The 18,423-nt window shown below is 38.1% G+C and overlaps 1 protein-coding gene across 15 annotated transcripts in view; it reads left to right on the top strand.

Annotated features, from left to right (window-relative positions):
- The window catches only part of ADAM22 (ADAM metallopeptidase domain 22), a 134,455-nt gene that overhangs the window by 89,762 nt on the left and 26,270 nt on the right, over positions 1-18,423 (top strand). For 13 of the 15 annotated variants that reach the window (XM_064678274.1, XM_064678246.1, XM_064678244.1 and 10 more), the window contains exons 14-26: positions 1,344-1,395; positions 3,209-3,308; positions 6,781-6,852; positions 7,375-7,467; positions 9,550-9,630; positions 9,858-9,908; positions 10,181-10,244; positions 10,784-10,889; positions 11,975-12,091; positions 12,796-12,964; positions 13,904-14,012; positions 14,986-15,076; positions 16,421-16,438. In XM_064678274.1, coding sequence (XP_064534344.1) covers positions 1,344-1,395; positions 3,209-3,308; positions 6,781-6,852; positions 7,375-7,467; positions 9,550-9,630; positions 9,858-9,908; positions 10,181-10,244; positions 10,784-10,889; positions 11,975-12,091; positions 12,796-12,964; positions 13,904-14,012; positions 14,986-15,076; positions 16,421-16,438 — 1,123 coding nt within the window. The remainder of the gene's footprint in view (positions 1-1,343; positions 1,396-3,208; positions 3,309-6,780; positions 6,853-7,374; positions 7,468-9,549; positions 9,631-9,857; positions 9,909-10,180; positions 10,245-10,783; positions 10,890-11,974; positions 12,092-12,795; positions 12,965-13,903; positions 14,013-14,985; positions 15,077-16,420; positions 16,439-18,423) is intronic. The other 2 variants (XM_064678268.1, XM_064678312.1) reach the window with 1 other exon arrangement.

Raw genomic sequence — 18,423 nt, 5'->3', positions numbered from 1 at the left:
CCATTTCTCTCCTGTAACCTTGGTATTCAACTTCTTAGTAACCCCTGTTTATATGCAGTGCTTTAATTCAAATCTCCCACAACAAGCACCATGTTATATTAAGTCCCAGCCTTGATATGATTAAAATAAAAATACAGTTTTGAACAATTTATATGATGAATTGGAGTGTTTACTTATTGGATCATATGTACTTTTTTGGCTTAAAAAAGATAAATTACTATTTGAAAAAAGATAAATTACTATTTTAGTAATAGAACTCTGCTTAGGTGGATTTTGTTTTCAGACATTGTAAAGAAAGTATATAATGCAGGGATATATCTGCATTTAAAGGATTTTGCAGATTATGTAATTCTATTTTTAAAAATACTCAGAAATGTGGGGCGGATGCTCTATGCTACAGACATGTTCAGCATTCATTTTTCATCTGCATATTTTTGAACTGATATAGGGGCAGGGTAAAAGTGAAAATTATAATAGTGGTGATCCTCTTTCTCTATGGCTGAGGGAGGCAGGGCACTGTTTTGGTGGGGAGAGGGGAGAATGCAACTGTTGGACAGAGCCTCATTTCCTTTGTAGTTGTACTTTTAAAATGGAAGCAATAAACTGATGTTCATGTGTACAGTAAGGCAAGTTACAGAATGTGTATGTACAAAGCACTTCTTCTGAAACAGGAAGAAGACACAGTAATGAAAGTGGTGGACTGAGACCAAAACAAAGTGACCCCAGGCAGGCTGGCAGGGCAGAAGGGAGGACTGCCCTCTGCCAGCCAGGGAGTTGCAGGGCAAAGGGAGGGAGAGCAGAGGAAGAAGCTGATAGATCCTGCTGTATTGCCTTGTGTTTACTGACTGTTTTATGCTTTTTTTTGTCTGCCTTATTGTTAGGGATTTTTTTCGAGTGGAAATTTCCCCAGTCACATTAGTGTAGTCAAAGAAGAGAACTAAAAAATAGAAGGGTTAAAATGATTCTTTTTTTTACTTTGAAAATTTGGGAATTGAATATCATCACACAGGAGAAGACAGGAGAGCTGACTCATGATTTGCAAGTGCTGAAGGCTGACACTGCAGTTTCCTCTAACTTCACTTTAAGGGAAGGAAAGAAAAACAGGACATATTTTCAAAGCTCAGGATTGCATAGAATCATACATAGTTTTTAGAAAAAGTTTGGCAGCGTGCACTGATACACTTAAACTAAGGTGTGCAATAAACAAAAAAATTGTTCTTTTCAACTTGTATTAAAATATGAAATAGAATTGAGTACAGTGTGGTTTTTGTGATAAGAAATTTATTATTTTGGACTCACAAGACTCAAAATGTAACTTTTGATTTTATCTTTTTTTTTGTCAGGTGAGTGTAAGTGTGAGGACATGTGGTCTGGATGCATAATGGGAGATATGGGGTAAGGCATTTCACTAGAGGAAAGTCATGTTCTTTATACAGTGACATAAAGGAAAGGTGTGAAAATGTTTCCCTCTTGTGGTTCAGCAGAATATTTTTGGTGACTCATTTTTCAGAAAGTAAGGAATTAGCTATGTACCTTAGATACCTTCAAAGAAATGTGAGAATAAGTGACTTAATGAGAGGATATGTGAGAATTTTTGGTGAATGCTGATTTAACTTTAAAAGCACTGGGTTCAACAGCCAAGCCATTTTATTGCAAAGAAGCAGAAGCATGCATAGCTTCTTTTCTCCTGCAAGTTTGCTATTGAGTTGTGGGAGCAAACAATGACATACCCTAATTCTTGAAATACTGTAATCAAATTTCTGAAGTATGTCTCATTTTCAGTGTTTCTGTTGGAATCTTTCATCTGTATCTATCATTTTTTTATCCCTCAAGTTGTGTAATATTGTCAGAAAAAAACGCCCCCATTGGAGGCTGAGTGTGCCTGGAGAAATTTTACCTAAGAACTAGTGAATCAGCAAATTTTTGTTACTGATTGAAACTTGATGCCTTCTAATATGTGTATACAGGCCTTAATTCTTATTACAGGCTTCTCTTTTATCGTGTGTGAGTTAAACTGTAGTCTAGTTTTAGATGTAGACAGTGCTCCAAATTTTTAATTCATTTCAAGTGGATCTGCAAATTTTCACAATAGCTTTATGGTCAGAAAAATTTTGAACAAGATGTATTTCATCCAAAGCTCTTTGAAAGTGTGAATGTGTGCATTTTTCACCTTGGTATACCTGAAAACATATACGGTAGGATTTTTCTGATTTCTAGTGTGTTAAAAATCAAATCAGAGAAACATTTTTGATTCTTGCAAAAGTGCTTTCTTATCTAAGGGCCTTAAAATTCTTTATCTGATGTTCAAACCTTTCAAATAATTAGGTACACAAAAAATTCTTTTATTTACCTATCTTATTGATGAATGTTGGTGAATTCCACAATCTCTGTAGTGTTTAGACCTAAGTGATCAACACTAGGGATGGAAAGGGCCAGTAATCACTCCTAGCAATGCAGGATAACACTTTGGCTAATATTTTTTTTATTCTGTGATGAGCTGATAGAGGAAAGCCCTTGAGACTCCACAATCTGCTTGAAGCATAACTACTTTCGTGACTATGCACCTGAATATAAAGATCACTGAAGTTGCTTTGAGAAAAATTATTTCCCTGTGGAAAGGATCCATGCAAAGATTCATATGGTTTTTAGGTGGGGCACTGTGCCTCAGATTGGCGCTCTGTACTCAACTGAAATTTACTGAGTGGGACACACGATAGGGGGAAGCTGAAATGTTAGATGGTGTTTGTTAGAAGCATGTTTAAAATGGCATAACTCTATTATATGAAAATTCTGTGGGCCAGGAGAGCAATTTCCTCTAAGAGGGAAACAAACTAGGATCAGTCTTTGTCTCTTGCAGTATGTATGGGAAATAAATATATTTCTGAGATCAGGCCTGTTAGTGGAACAAGTCACACTTGTGAGAACTACGCACTGTGTAATAAGACTTATGATCTTTGACTTGTAAAAGTTTAGTGAAATGTTCTAAACCTCTCACTTTCCATGAGCTTTATGTCTTTGTTGAAATGTCCTTGTCATTTACTGAAAGGATTTCCAATTAGATAGACTTACAAAGAGTCACTTTGATTCTGAACAGCATGCTTTTATACTTTTTCTAAACTATAATGTCATATTTCTCCTATTTTGAAAAAAAGAAAATACAGTGTAAAAACCACTAGAGAAAGTAATCCTGCTACCTTATTTCTGTCAGGTACTATCTTCCAAGCAAGTTCTCTGAGTGTGATATTGAAGAGTATCATGAATTTTTAAACAATGGAGGTGGTGCCTGCCTTTTCAATAAACCAACCAAAGTAAGCATTACCTTATTATTGAGTATTATTTCTATTCTATTCCTAATTTAGATGAAACCAAGAAAAATGAAAATTATAATGTTGGGAAAAAACCTGTAATTTTTATATTTCTGGTTTTTTGCTTAGTTCTAACTATTCTGGCAACATATGGGTCTAAGTAGATTATTTTAGTTCATAGTAGTTTGGAAATTATATTTAAATACATCTTTAATAAAGTGGTTTCATGTCCAACAGAGTTCCCAGAGCCTTTGATCTAGAACCATCCCTCATGCAGTTTATTCTGAATATTGTAAATGCAATACATTTTTGTATTATATATTTGTATGATATTATTGTATTGTATTATGTTATATTTTACAACTGACTGTATTTACTGAGGTTTCAAGTGTCTTGGTAAACTTTTGCACAGCTTGTTTTCTAATTTGCATTAAATGTCTTTTGGTACAAATCTCTGGAGGCTGAAGTAGGATCATTTTTATTTCACATCTGTCCCAAGATGAAGACATGACTTCTATAGCCTCTGCAGAGGGGGTGCCTTGCCCTACCACCAGACATTTAAGGCAGGTAAATACAAAGCAAGACTAAAGAAACTCCAGCCAAGATGCAAGGGCTTCTGCAGTGGAGGATTTGCAGCAGTGTTCCAGTATATTCCTGCTCTGTTACTGAAGCACATGTTAAAATGTAAAGCAAGCAGAATAATGGTCTTGGCTCTTTTCTATATATAATTAATGTTAGCCTCTGCTTAATGACTGTCTTTCAACAAGCAAAGGAAAGAGGCTAAGGCAGAAAGACAGTCCAGTGTGGAAAAAAGACTTGATAACTGAGATGGTCACAGATGTAAAAGAGAAGAAAGCTAGTTCAGGAGTGATGCATGTTCCTTCTGGTGCGCCTGAGAAAAAGTGCATCTTCTGACAACCACAGAGTTTCCATAAATGTTAGAGAGGGGAAGAGAAGGCATCAGATCTGGACAAGCTGAGACTGCTTTTCTCCTAAAGGTCTCTCTTCATGGAATAATGTATTATTAAAAATGGAGAGAAAGCACTGTAATTCATTAATAAGATGTAAGATTTCCAATTTAGAATGCAGATGCATTATAAAAGTTGGTTAAGGGTGAAGAGAAATACTGGTGGTTTTATTTCTTTGCTGAGTGAATTGTTTACATAGTGTAATGTGTCTTACTTGATCTCGAGCACAAGTCCTATGAGGAGAGGCTGAGGGAGCTGGGGTTGTTTAGGCTGGAGAAGAGGAGGCTCAGGGGAGACCTCATCACTCTCTACAACTACCTGAAAGGAGGTTGTAGCCAGATGAGGGTTGGTCTCTTCTCCCAGGCAACCAGCAGCAGGACAAGAGTGGATGATCTTAAGCTGTGCCAGGGGAGGTTTAGGTTGGATATTAGGAAGAAATTTTTTACAGAGAAAGTAATCAGACATTGGAATGGGCTGCCCAGGGAGATGGCGAATTCACCGTCCCTGGAGGTTTTTAAGGAGAGACTGGATGTGGCACTTAGTGCCATGGTCTGGTAACCATGGTGGTGTTGGATCAAGGGTTGGACTTGATGGTCTCGGAGGTCTTTTCTAAGCCGGTTAATCTGTGATTCTGTGATTCTATGATTCTGTGATCTTCTTTTAGTGATTTTGTTTACACATCTGTCATTTGAAAAAAAACCAATTGCCCTACTCCAATTTAGTTTGGCATATTTACAATTTGTTTCTAATGGCATGCAGAAATGTGGAAGTTAGATGTGGAAGCCATGGTGATTCAGACTCTTTTATATATTGTGATTGAGTTTGTTTAAAGGTATTGTCAATGGATGTCTGTCTAATTCACAAAGCTGTCAAAGATGTGTTTCCTAGCAAGGATGGTGAAACACAAACTTACTTTTGCTTTTCAGGAATTATGAGATAAAGGAAAGTTGATTTGACAAGGTGCAGTGTTTGACAATGCTCCACTGTTAGATCAGCTACGATCCCGAAAATTACCTCAGTGGCTGCTGAAGCAGATTGAACACATGCGCTTTTCAAATGAATGGATAAATAATATAAATTTGGGGAAAAGTTACACAATTTGCTTTTAATGTGGTTTTTTTTCTTCAATTTCATATTTAGCTGTCCCTGTGTACTGTAGCAAATTGGCCCAATATTTTTACAGAATCACAGATTATGCCTAGTTGGAAGGGACCCACAAGGATCATCGAGTCCAACCCTTAGCCCTGCACAGGACCATCCCCAAGAGTTACACTATATGCCTGAGAGTATCATCCAAGCACTTCCTGAACTCTGTCAGGCTTGGTGCTCTGACCACTTCCCTGGGGAACCTGTTCCAGTGCCCAATCACCCTCTGGGTGAAGAACCTCTTTCTAAGATCCAACCTAAACCTCCCCTGACACAACTCAGGCCATTCCCTCAGGTCCTGTGACTGGTCACCACAGAGAAGAAAGAGATCAGTGCCTGCCCTTCCTCTTCCCCTCATGAGGAAATTGTAACAGCAATGAGGTCTCCCCTCAGTCTCCTCCAGACTGAACTGACCAAGTGACCTCAGCCACTCCTTATATGGCTTCCCCTCAAGGCCTTTTCAAGGCAGGATGCTCTGTTACTGCCATCTCCTTGTCTCTGTTTTGCAGCCCACCTAGACATAAGGAAGAAGTTAAGATGTCTGGAAAAATACATAGGAAACAAGCAGTTTTTACAACTCCTTAGTAAGAATTATGTGTTGTAATTTTAGAAAAACAGAAACAATGAAACTGGAAAGAACAGAATATAACTGTCTAAGTGTTCATTAGAAGAGAGTATAGCACACAAGTATACAGATTTAGATATTTTAAGTTACGGTTCAGTGGGAAGACTGAAAGGAAAGGGAGGAAGTCTCACCAGCTATACTTCCTCATCTCCCTTATGTGATACACGCTTATAGAAAACTGCTGAAAGTTCCCAACTGTGGTAGAGGAAAAGGGAAAGAAAAATCCAGCTACAACAAAAACTGACAAAGAAACCCAGCTGCTTGACTTTCCGTGCATTTCTAAGCCACATACTACCAAAGGAGAAATTTTTATGGGTTTTCCTTCTGAACTTACAGTGCAGGCTTTAACCTCTGAACCCTCATCCCTCGAATTTCAGAACAACAGCAATTGCAACCACTGTGAAGATAATGAAAGCATCATATTGTTTTAATTTTCTTCCTTTATTGTCACATTTTTTGTTTTTCATTGTAACTTCTGCTCAAACTGAATTTGCTGTAAAACTGACAGTTATGCATGGAAGTTACCATGTGACTGGGCAGTACTGCTGAACTAATTTAAAGCAGTGTTCATTCTTTGTACACCTCAGTTGTGTTCTCTTAGTCTGTTTCAGACTGGATACTGTTTTTCAGTTAATAAATTTAGAGTGCTAGGTAAAAAACCATGTTGCACAGAGTAAATATGACAATGATTCCCTTAGGAGAGACATGCCCTTTGATTTCTGCATTTGCCCTGCAGCTTCTGGATCCTCCAGAATGTGGCAATGGCTTTGTGGAAGATGGAGAAGAATGTGACTGTGGGACAATAGCAGTAAGTACAATGCACTTTAAGTGAGCAACTAGATTCTCCAAGACTTGGTGCTGCCCGTTGCTGCCATTAACGATAAGTGGGGGAAGACAAGCAATGCGAAGGTCCTGTGCCAAAGAATTCATAATTTCTTACATTTTCCATCATGTTTAACAGAATGTGGTCCAGCTTTTTTATTTTATCACCACATAAATTCTGAAGAGTAATAGTAATACCTGTCTGTGCAGAATCAGGCCTTCAAAGATGCTAAAGAAAGTATTTTGCTAGTTGGGAACACGACTCTGGTCAGTGCTAAAATGTCAGTATTTAATGATTGACAATATGAAGTTAGAAAAATTATTTTCTATATTGCATAGGAAACAGCAGTTTCACGCCCCACAAGTGCATGCCTTTTTCTTCTTCCAGGTGCCTAAAAGCCTGATTAGAAATCCATTCAGGTAGCATGCTAAGATGAGAAGTAATAAGAGAGCTTGGGGCTCATGTGCTTTTCCCATGTATTCTGTTATAAGTGTGTGTGTTCCTCAGGAGTGTGCCAGTGAAGGAGGAGAGTGCTGCAACACTTGCACCCTGACAGCGGGCTCCCAGTGCAGCAACGGGCTTTGCTGTCGGAAGTGCCGGGTAAGGGCAGTGACCTTCACTGCAGCATCCTGGTGGGAATGCATCCGGGTGGCTGCAGGTACCACATCCTTTCCAGACCTTGCGATTGCTCTTCTGAAAGCTTACCTTTTAAAATTGCCTAAAATCTGATTTGTCTGGGGCTATACTCTGTCTTTTAGGCTTGGCTTCTTGGGGCAGGGACTGTCATCAAATGCAGAGGTAAATTGAATCCTCCCAGTTTCAGAGAAGTTTTAATCAGGTTGAAGTTCCATGAGATTTCATTAGATGTCCTTGTGCCATTCCCAGTGCCATACGTGCTGCTCTGGATTTGCCCCATGAGACTGAATGGGAAAATTGTACCACAGAGGGTCTGAGAAAAGGATAGAGTAACAAAACCAAAAGCACAGCTAGCAGAATTGTTCAGAAGGGTTCGTCTAAAAGACACATGACTTCAGTTTCAGTTTGGTCTGCCTGTGTCTCCTTATGTTTGGACTGACTGAAATCCCATTGAGTAAAGAGAACCAAGCCTTATGTAAACTGTAAGGTGTTCTTCCTGATACATCAGTAAATAGTAAAAAGAGGTTTAACCAGATCTTGGCTGTAAGGGAGCCCAGCTAAATATGACTTCAGATAGTTGTTTATACTCATTTAGTAATAATGATAATTAGTATTAATGTAATTAAAACTGGTGTACTATGTGTGATATTTTTATCTTTGTCTGTGCACATTTGATGGTTTCATTTCCTTGGGAGGATCATTAGTAATAACTGTGGACGACATTCTCGACTTTTTGCTCATCCTAATGTTAAAAAAAGAAAAAGCACAGATTATGCTGGAACAGATCACATTTCCCTTAGCACATTCCTTTTTTAATGTAATACAAAAAAAAAGAAATCAGCAGATTGCTAGTGTGGGTGAATTTTGTTCAAGAATCCAAGTCACATAGGCAGTACATTAAAGACTATCAGAACAAAACTAAGCTTCTGTATTTTTTGCAAAGAACACAAGGTTTTATCTACATACAGAGTAGCAAGGGTGAGCAAATGAACAGAAAAGTAGAATTTTACAGAACAGGTATCCCCAGGAGGTGCTAATCAGGACAACTCAAAAGACCATATATAACAGTTCCCAAACTTGGAGTTACCTTCCCCTGTAATACCCTGCCTGAAAGCAGGATTGAAGGATGGATTGAAAGCAAAACATGGTGAGTGTACATCCTAGCATCCTGTAATGTCTCTGACAAAATTCCTGTCTGCATTTTTCCAAAGACCGGTAGGAAAAGGAAGCTGAAGGCTCGGAAAGTACCCTAGTCTAGCTCTTCCACTGATTGTGCCTGTTGGCACCAGCTGTGGAGTTAGCAGTTTTCCCCACCAAAATGTGTGTGCATGCAGATCCAAAAAAAAGGAAAACTCAGTGCTGCAAAATGTATTGGGTATCACAGGGTTAAGAAAACTTTCAGGAAAAACTAAGGCATCTGTAGTATGCCATCTGTAGTACTCCATGACCAGAAGCACTAGCAGTTTCCACAAATGGGATGTCTTCCTGCTTTTCCAGGTCTTGAGACTTAGCCCATTGTTAAATATTAGGTCACTTGGAAAATTGCGTCAAACTGTACAGAATTCAGTACATTTAGTAATAGTTTCCATTCTGCAACAACAGTGGGGGATTATGATAACCAAAGTGTTCAGCCATGGAGCTCAGTGGTGTTCTTCACTCCTAGAGAGAGGATCAGGATCACTCTTTTTATGTTGTAAAGAAGACTAAAATAGTCATAGAACGGCACAATGACCTGGTCAGGATAATGCTGTAAACCACTGTGGTATTGGTTTGATAAATCCCAGGTGTTCTGTGTTCCAGGAGAGCACTTCTCCTGCTTGGTCCCCCAGTTGATGCACTTGGGAGGGAGTGCCTCAGAGAGTGGTATCACTTGCACGAGTAAAAGGCTTGAGTAGTGCAGCAATCACACCACAGAAAGTGTTTGCACTTCAGTCAGCACATGAATAGTTCCCATTTTTTATTTTAGATAAAACTATAAGGAAGCATTGCATTTAAGGCAAGATATGGAGAAATGAAGACACTAATTTTCTGTCCTTTTTTTTCCAGTTTGAACCTAAAGGAGTTTTGTGTCGAGAAGCGGTGAATGATTGTGATATTGCAGAGAACTGCACAGGAAATTCTAGTCAGGTGATTTTTGTGTCTTCTATCCAAAGACTAAAAATCCCACATGTAGTGTCGCAATCACAATGAATGTTACTGTTTTGTATAGTAAGGTAAATAAAAATTGTGTTAAACCTGTTGATACTGAAGAAACCAGCATGATACTGAAATAATTTTTCATATTACTTTTGTTGTATACTTTGCTTTCATGCTTGTCTGATCTATGATCTATTACTTATTTTATATTTCTGTAGTGTTCTCCTAATATTCATAAAATGGATGGATATTCATGTGATAACAAACAGGTAATTAACACTTCAGTTTGTTTTACATTCTTTCTGCTGTTGTAAATAGCTTTTTATAGATTTTTTTTTTAAGATCTTTGGAAGTCACCTGGGACAGTTCTGCTAACATTCATGAGTTTTGGGGGCTTGTCGTATTTTCAATGAAAAAAAGATAGAATCACATATTAACTCCCTCAGTAGAAAGCATGTGACAAATCTGTATAGTAAAAAATACATATTTTGGAAAATCAAGTGATTTGAAACCTGTTCTGTATTTTTTTCTTTCTTTCTAGGGTATTTGTTTTGGAGGAAGATGTAAAACCAGGGACCGGCAATGTAAATATATCTGGGGTGAAAGTGAGTGAATGTTATTGTTTCTACATTGGTTGTAATTCATGTGGCTTGAAAGATTATTTTAGCTAAAAAAAATTATGGAAGAGACATATTGAGAACCATTGAAAATATCTAGAACTATATGTCCCTCCGACTCTTCCCCCTTCATTTTGTCTTTCCATCCTCTTTTCCAGCTCTTTCTCCAGTGTTTGTTAGCCTACTGGTGTTTACTCTGAAGTCTGAGGTTTAAGTTCTTATTAATAAACACCTAGGGAGCCTATACTCTTTAATTTAGGCTCATTAGGCTCCATTAGGCTTCATTAATTAATTTCAGTGTCTTCTGGACATTTTTGACCAATAACCCCTCATCAATCTGAACAAAATCTAAAATCTTCTCTTTTAATTCAGAAGAACATTGTGCAGTTTCATGGCCCCCCTGCAGATCATGGTACTTCAGTTCACAAATTGGGAAGCCCTGCTTTCTTGATTGTACATTCCCATTTCCTGTGACCTGGCTTTTCAAAGTCATCATCATCTTAGAAGAGATTTGTTTCTGTTTTTAGAAGTGACAGCTGCTGACAGGTACTGCTATGAGAAGCTGAATATTGAAGGAACTGAGAAAGGAAACTGTGGAAGAGACAAAGAGTCTTGGATACAGTGCAATAAACAGTAAGTTGATCCATTTAGAAAACAACTGGTATGAGTTTTTTGATCCCTGATCCATTTCTTTAGCTGGTATGAAGAGGCTCAAAAAGCCTCTGTGTGGATCAGAATTCTCCTGGCCGCCTTCTGCAGACCTTTGTGCAAGAAATTGTGGAGGAAGCAGAGTGTCAAGAAGAGATGATCTCTGACAAGAGAGCACCATCTGAGCTTGGGAAAACTTGGACCAAAAGTGGCCCTAGTACTCTTGGTGAGGCTTAGCAGCGAGGGGGAGAGTAACCTGTGGTCTCACGTCTTGGTGTGGTATCTTTTTATGCTGTGCCATTGCATTGCTAAGTTGCATTCACTTTTCATTGTATTGTAACTTTTCAAATATTTTCCTGCAAGTTGTTACCTAAACCATTGTTTCACATTCTGTATTTATGCAGTTGATTATTTCTGCCTATTTCTGAACCTTTCACCAGTCCTTATAAAACTGTTTTTTTCAGATTTCTCCCATTCTGTCAGTGCCATTTGAATTCTAGTTCTGCCTACTGGTAAACTGATGTCTTTTTCCACCTTTCTGTGCAGATTTGATAACCTTACTTCTGTTCCATTACAAATTCATAAGTAAAAAATATTCAGTAATATGTGAGATGCCAGACCCTACTATTCTGACAGTGCAAAAGTCTCCACACATGAGAAGTAAAGTCACTTCAGCAGTTGAATTAAACTTCATGTCTGCAGTTCCCTTACATATGTGTCATATGAGAGTTTATTTAAAACCAGTATCTACTGTTGCTCCTCTGTGGACAAGTTACTGTACTTTGATAGGTTATTAAATCAGTTTGATGTGATTTGTTCTTGACAACTTCCTCCTTGCTATTACTCAGAGCGTTTTTGATAATATGTTATAAAATACAGATTTTTCCCAATCTAAGCTCAAGGAGAAAAATTTTCTTGGGAACCACATTATTTATGGGAGTTATTGTCAGTGGGAGAAAAAAGGAATAACAAATATGTAACCAAGAAAGTGAAGAAAACCTTGTATTTTTTATTATTCATTTTAATTGAATTTTATTTTTTATGAGTATCTTTTTATTCTTTCAATGCAGAGATGTGCTTTGTGGATACCTTCTGTGCTCCAATATATCCAGTGTGCCCAGACTTGGAGAACTTGATGGTGAAATCACAACATCCATCTTGCACTTTGGAAGAGTCTACAATTGCAGGTATTTGGAAATCCTGAAAACAGAACAATGGATATCTATCTTGCATAGAAAAGCTGCTTTATCATTCCTTAGTGCAGAAAAACTATTTCCATGAAGTTTTTTTTCCTGTTAGCACATAACCATTATTCCATTTCAACCTTTGTTAAGCTTCAGGAAATTAACTGCATTGTGGGGTGTGCAACTGTTTTGCAGTCCCCTCTGTTCAGTGGTTAATTTTGCCTGTAGAGATGTAATGCTCTTCTCAGGCCCCTTGATTTTACATTCTTTAGTATTTGTAAAAGTACTTAATGTACCCAAAATACTTTGACATATACCTGCACTGCCAAAGCTAACTGGCAGCTTAATTTGTTGCTATATGTTCAGTGAATCCCAATTATAGACACAGTATGTTTTCATAGTTTCATAGAACTGTAAGATGAAATAAAGTCCTAAACAAGTAAACTCAGTGTTTTATGTAACTCTAGCTCTTTCACAAGAAAAATGGTCTTTGTTTCCACCATTACATTTGTTTGATGTAGATATACTATGTTTTGCTTTGTTTCATGTTAGAGCCAGTGAGATAACTAAGCCAATACTTAGTCTTACTGGTCCTGTGTGTAGTATAATGCAGATAGAAATAAAGGCAGCAGCCCAGAACCCAGTTTCTCAAGTAGACCCATCTAATCACAGCACAAGTCTCCAAGATTCTCTTGGTTGCCTTGCAGTGGTGGCCATGTGAAGCTTGATGAGGAGACAGACCTGGGATACGTAGAGAACGGGACACCGTGTGGGCCCAACATGGTGTGCCTTGACCATCGCTGCCTCCCCACTGAGGCCTTCAACTTCAGCACCTGCCCAGGCACTACAGACAGCCAGATTTGCTCAGGACATGGTGTATGTTCTTGCACTCTTTAATCCCTTCTACTGTTTTTGCTGAGTACCTGGCACTGTGTAGTGTACTAACCTGTACAGACTTTTCAGGAAGCCAGCAGTATGACTCTAGAAGTCTTTATGCTAGAGAAGTTTTTCAAAAGGAAAAGGAAAGGAGGTACCTAAGTAAACCTAATGCATTCCTGTCAAGGCATCTTAAGCAATGTGTATGTATGTAAGTATGTACTAGTTTTACAAAAATTTTATCAATCAATTTTTTTGCTATCACTTTTGCTAACTTGATTGATATTTCTTCTGGCAACGTAGTGGAGAATAAATACAAAGGTTTTATGCATTGAGAAACTTGATTCTCTGTTTTTCCAGATGTTCTTTTTAGTTACCTCCTTATTGTGTCAACAGCCAAGATAGTTCATAAGGTTGTTGGATTTTGTTGGCTGAGAGTTACTTTGCTCGGAGGAGGGGGCAATGAACTGGCTTTTGGCTAGTGGCAGCTTCTGTGCTTGGTGCACAGCCTGTGGCTTTGCTATGGCCCTGGCAAGTCCCCATGTCCCTCACAGTTTGAAACAGTGTCCAGGTCCCTATGGTCGAGATGAGATTAAAGGAGTTGTTCTCTCATGTCTTTTGTCTTGTATACTGTATTAAAACTCCCTTTTTAATCTGAAATCAACCACTTCATCATATTTTGTAAAAAAAAGTCTTGAGATCAGAGTCTCCGAAAGCAATTATAAATGCATTAAAAGATATTAATGTACTTTATACATATTCTGTTTATATAAAATGTAATAGTACATTTAATGCATTTATATCTAATACATAAATTTTTTTGTAAAATTTTGCAGGCAGTCAAAATCAGTGCTTTATCACTGTACCTATACTTAAGGTATTAATTACGGGAATGGATTAATTTTCTGATGTTTTTCTGAGCTACACTTTTGGCTGCAGGTTTGTAGCAATGAAATAAAGTGCGTCTGTGACCGATTCTGGGGAGGAGACGACTGCAGTTCTCGCATCAAAGATGATCTCTTTTTTGATAAAGATGCCATCAATAAAGGTATGTTGTTATAACTTTTACCAATAACTGAAAAATCTTGGATTTGAGGAATGTTCATTAACCAAAACTAGATCTCCTACTCTTTCAGTTAGCATACAACATGCTGCACCATTAGAAGCCTTGTTCCTCTCCCTTCCTCCCACAGCAGAAGCACTCAGTGTCTGTAAATGAGGCCTCAGACCTGGGTTTGCATGTGCATGGTGCTGCTCACAAGCACTCAGTACACCTTTTGGAGCTGGTACCAGTGTGTGCGGCTCTACCTTGCCTGTCCCAGACATCTGAGGGGCCTTATTACATGTATTAGTGGATCAGGACAAGCAGAAAAGTTACTGGGGCTTTTCATATCCAGAGGGAAAGGTCATGTTACTTACATGATTGGTTTTTATTTGTAGTATAAATTTCTTATTACATGGCCAGTATGCAGCATGTTGGCACACAAATTTTTGGCTTTTATGTTTTTGGGGTGAAAGTTTTTATTCGGCTTTAGGCTTGCCTACAAGAGAAGGTTATACTGTGGAAAAAAGAGCATGTAAATGTTTGGCATTATAAATCCTTGTAGGGGGGACAGTTTACCATCTTTCAGAATATCTCTTTTGGTTAATTTACTCAGCTATAGAAGAGATTTGAACAAAACCAAACAGTCACTTTTATTGCAACTTAAGCATGTATTTGCCAGGCAGTTTGTAAGGATGTAAGCCACAGCAGTTTAATATTGATAACATTGTATTGGCATACCTGACATGATTGTCCCATGTAGCAAGTGTTCAGTTAAGGGATTAGACACAGAGATCAAAGCTTGATTTACAGGTGATCTTTTATGTCCATGCTATACTTCAAGATTATATCACTGCTTACAATTAATCAGCCTAGTGCAAGTTGTTCAAGCAGGTTTTTGAAAGATGGTGCATTTACTGGTTTTGTTTATTCTTCTCCTAAAACACTGTATATTTTTTCCTCTTTCTTGTGTTTCCAGGTGTGGTTAGCACAAATATAATAATAGGGGCTATTGCTGGCACCATTTTAGTGTTGGCTCTCGTTTTAGGAATAACTGGTTGGGGTTACAAGTAAGTAAGTTTTGTTCTTCTTAATACAGTTAAGAAATGTGTATTTCATCTGGTAGCCAATTTTGTTATGAAAATAGCAATCTAAAAAAATCCTACTTCAATAATATTTCTACAGGGACATTCTTACAGTACTAACATTTTTCAAGCACTTCTTACATTTGTATGTGATTTTGGAGAGCTTGATCCAGGTTTGAAATTCATTCCTCATTTCAGTTTGGGTTCTTTTTCTTTTCTTTTTTTTTCTTTGGTAAACGATCAGATTATGATTTTACTGTATCTGACAAAGGAAATACAAAGAATACAGTCTGATTTAATTATTGATTTTTCCTCATAATGAAGTAAATTTAACAAGATTAGCCTTCAGTTAGTCAGTAAAGCATTTAACCATATGCTTCCTTAAACAGATGTTTAATTTAGTCAGCTTAAGCTGAAATTAATTCAGGCACATTTTTTGGTCAGAAAAATCTGTAATTTGCAAATAAGGTGAAAGTTCTTGCCTGGTGTAGAACTGTCAGTGCTCACTGAGAGGCCAAATCGATAACAGTAGCCTGAGTGGTCTTTTTCATTTTTCCTTCTTTTATGGATTTCTTCTAAAAATAGAGGGATTTATGTAATAAAAAAAGATTCAAGGTACTGACTTGTAATAAAAAAAGATTCAAGGTACTGACTTTATCATCTGTTTGGGTGAGACTGGCTCTTGAGGTCCATCCTCCCTGGGTCCTTGGTGTGCTTGGAGGGCAGGGCAGGTTCAGCTGCAGACAGTGCTACAGGTGGGACATGGCCCCAGAGGTTTGGCATAACAAACTGTCACATCCCCTGCTGATCTGTTAGACTGAGGTAGGGCTGAGGGCAGCTCAGAAATATGTAAGGAAACAAGCATTTGGAAAAAAGCATGAAGATTAGGATTGTAGAAAGGTAGGTTATACTGTCTTTGTATATCACTCTCAGTTTCTGACAGCATTTAAAAATCTGGACTTCTCTTTTCTGTAGAAGTCCAAAAGTTAAGGGCTCATTTTGAGATCACATCTAGCCAATGAGATTAGTATTGGAGGTGGAGGGCAAGAGTGCACCTTTCACTAGCAGCTTCACGATAAATAGACTTAAATCCATCATGAACTGTACCTCCAACTCAGCACTGACTTTGGCCATCATCATGATTTTTCTAAGTTATTCTGATTTAGTAGGTTTGTAAGTATGTTTATTTGTGAAGTGTTTTTGTAGAAATATTTTGAACTAAAATTTCATTCTGTATACATTGCTCTTCTTTTTACATTTTTTTTTATCTTACTGACCTGCATACTAATAACTCATTCTTCCTTCTTTCTCTTCTCTTTGTATGGAAAGAAACTACAGAAGACAGAGGTATGTGATAAAAGTAATGGAATGTATCTTAGAAAGCTCTGAAAATAGCTTTTTTCTTGTTCATTTACATGCTATAAAGAAAATATAGTGATGAATTATCATATTTTAAATAATATTTCCTTGAATATATGAAAGTGGTATTCTATTAATAAATTGCTTGAAATCCTGATTTCACTGGACTCAGTAGCAAAAATAATGTTTACTTCTGCAATAGACTATTTTATTTAGTAAAACAGGAGAATATTTCTAATGAGAGACTGAAAATTGGCTATTAGAGATGAAAGTGTTCTTGGGAGGCTAAGAATTAAATAATTAATATTAACATGATGTTCAGGAGCCTTTTGAGACAAATTCATTACTGGAGCTTCTCTGCAGTTAAAAATACAGTGCAGTTGACTTGCTGTGTGAATGAAGAGCCCATTCTTTCCCGTCACCCTGTTCGGTTGATGTTGTAGCTAAAGCATGGTACTGTCCTCAGCACAGGGCTGAGCTTTCATCATTTCAAGCTTGTGCCAAAACCCAAACTGTTCCAAGTGACTTGTGTTTGGCCCCTGGAAGACCACTTCCCTTTGATCAGCCATCTGCCTGGCAGATGGGTCTTCTGGGAAGGAGTTGGCTCCTTCCTCTCCCAGTCCACCAAAGATAAGAGGGTTTCTCAAATTCCCCTGTTTTCTGCCTGTACCATTGCCTCCTGGTCCAAGCTACTGCTTTATTTGTTGCTGCTACCTGTTGTGCTTGCTCTCCATTTCTCCTTGTATAGCACTTTCTCTGCTAGACTCAAAATACTCGTGAAAGCAGAAAAGCACTGCCAAGTGCTGGTTGTGTGCTACAAGGTCAGATTGGTGAAAGGTACAGTAACAGGAAAAGGGCAAAGCTATTGAAATCCAGCCTTATGCAGACGTTGGTGGGTAGGAAATGCCACCCGGCACTAGGATGGCAGAATTTAAGGGTTTGGTGCTGCTTAGCGGTGTGTGATATATCTCTTAGTGCAGACTAACATGGCCATCAGGTCACTACTGTGGGTGTTTCAGTATTGGCTGACAACAGAACAGAGAAAGAGACCACCCCATGCATGTTTGCCTTGGAATATTAGAGAACTTAACTTTTTCAGATATCCATATCTCCAGAAATTAGTTTATGGCCAGAGAGCTGTGAGTATGCAGTCAGTCTGCAGCTGTGTCTGTGGGAATGGGCAGAGTGGAAACTGGTATAAACTGAGGCTTCTGAAGGTAATGGAGGGCTCCTTGACTTTAAAGATGATGGAGATATTTAGTAACTAAATCTCCTTCATGCTGAAAATGAAGTTCTCTAGGCTGACTTCTAAATAGAATAATTTTGGAATTTTGGATAAGTGCAAGGAGTGCTCCATAAATGGAAAAAAAAGACATCCACCAGATTGTCCAGGCTGTCCCTTTTTTTTTTAAATTGTTTATGATTACTCCTTAAATGAAGATGAAAACAAGCTATTATTACATTTTTGAGCATTGCATAAGGGATGATACGTGGTAGCACTAAGCAACTGAAGCAGGTAAACTGGAAGTAGCAAGAAGAGCCAATTAGCAAGGATTCTGCCAGCTGGGATAGTGTGGCTGTAAAGGGCACAGCTACATGGGAGAAGTTATTTCTGATGGAGTAGCAAGAGAGCAGTTTGCTAGAGGAACCCTGGGGAGCAGAGCTGCCCACACTGAGTCGACTCTGAACACACGCATGTATTAGCTGAAGAATGGGATGAGAAATGAAGCTTGAAAGGTGTTAGAAGATGGAGTGTGGAAGTACTGCATTATACTAATGATTTATGTGCCATGTAGTTATATACTTTAAATATTTTAGAAGCATTAGAAATTCAGATATTCCATGAAGAGATCCCAGTTCAGATCTGTAGTTGGACACAATCTGAATGTAAATCAACCCAATAAATGTGCATTTTAATAGGGGCAGACTGAAACAAAAAGGCCTTGGAGAGTACAAGGCTGAATAGATGCTTA

Source organism: Pseudopipra pipra, chromosome 1 (genome assembly GCF_036250125.1).
Source record: "Pseudopipra pipra isolate bDixPip1 chromosome 1, bDixPip1.hap1, whole genome shotgun sequence".
Taxonomy (NCBI): Eukaryota; Metazoa; Chordata; class Aves; order Passeriformes; family Pipridae; genus Pseudopipra; species Pseudopipra pipra.
Note: the sequence above shows the minus strand (reverse complement) of the source record. Positions and strands in the feature narration are given on the sequence as shown.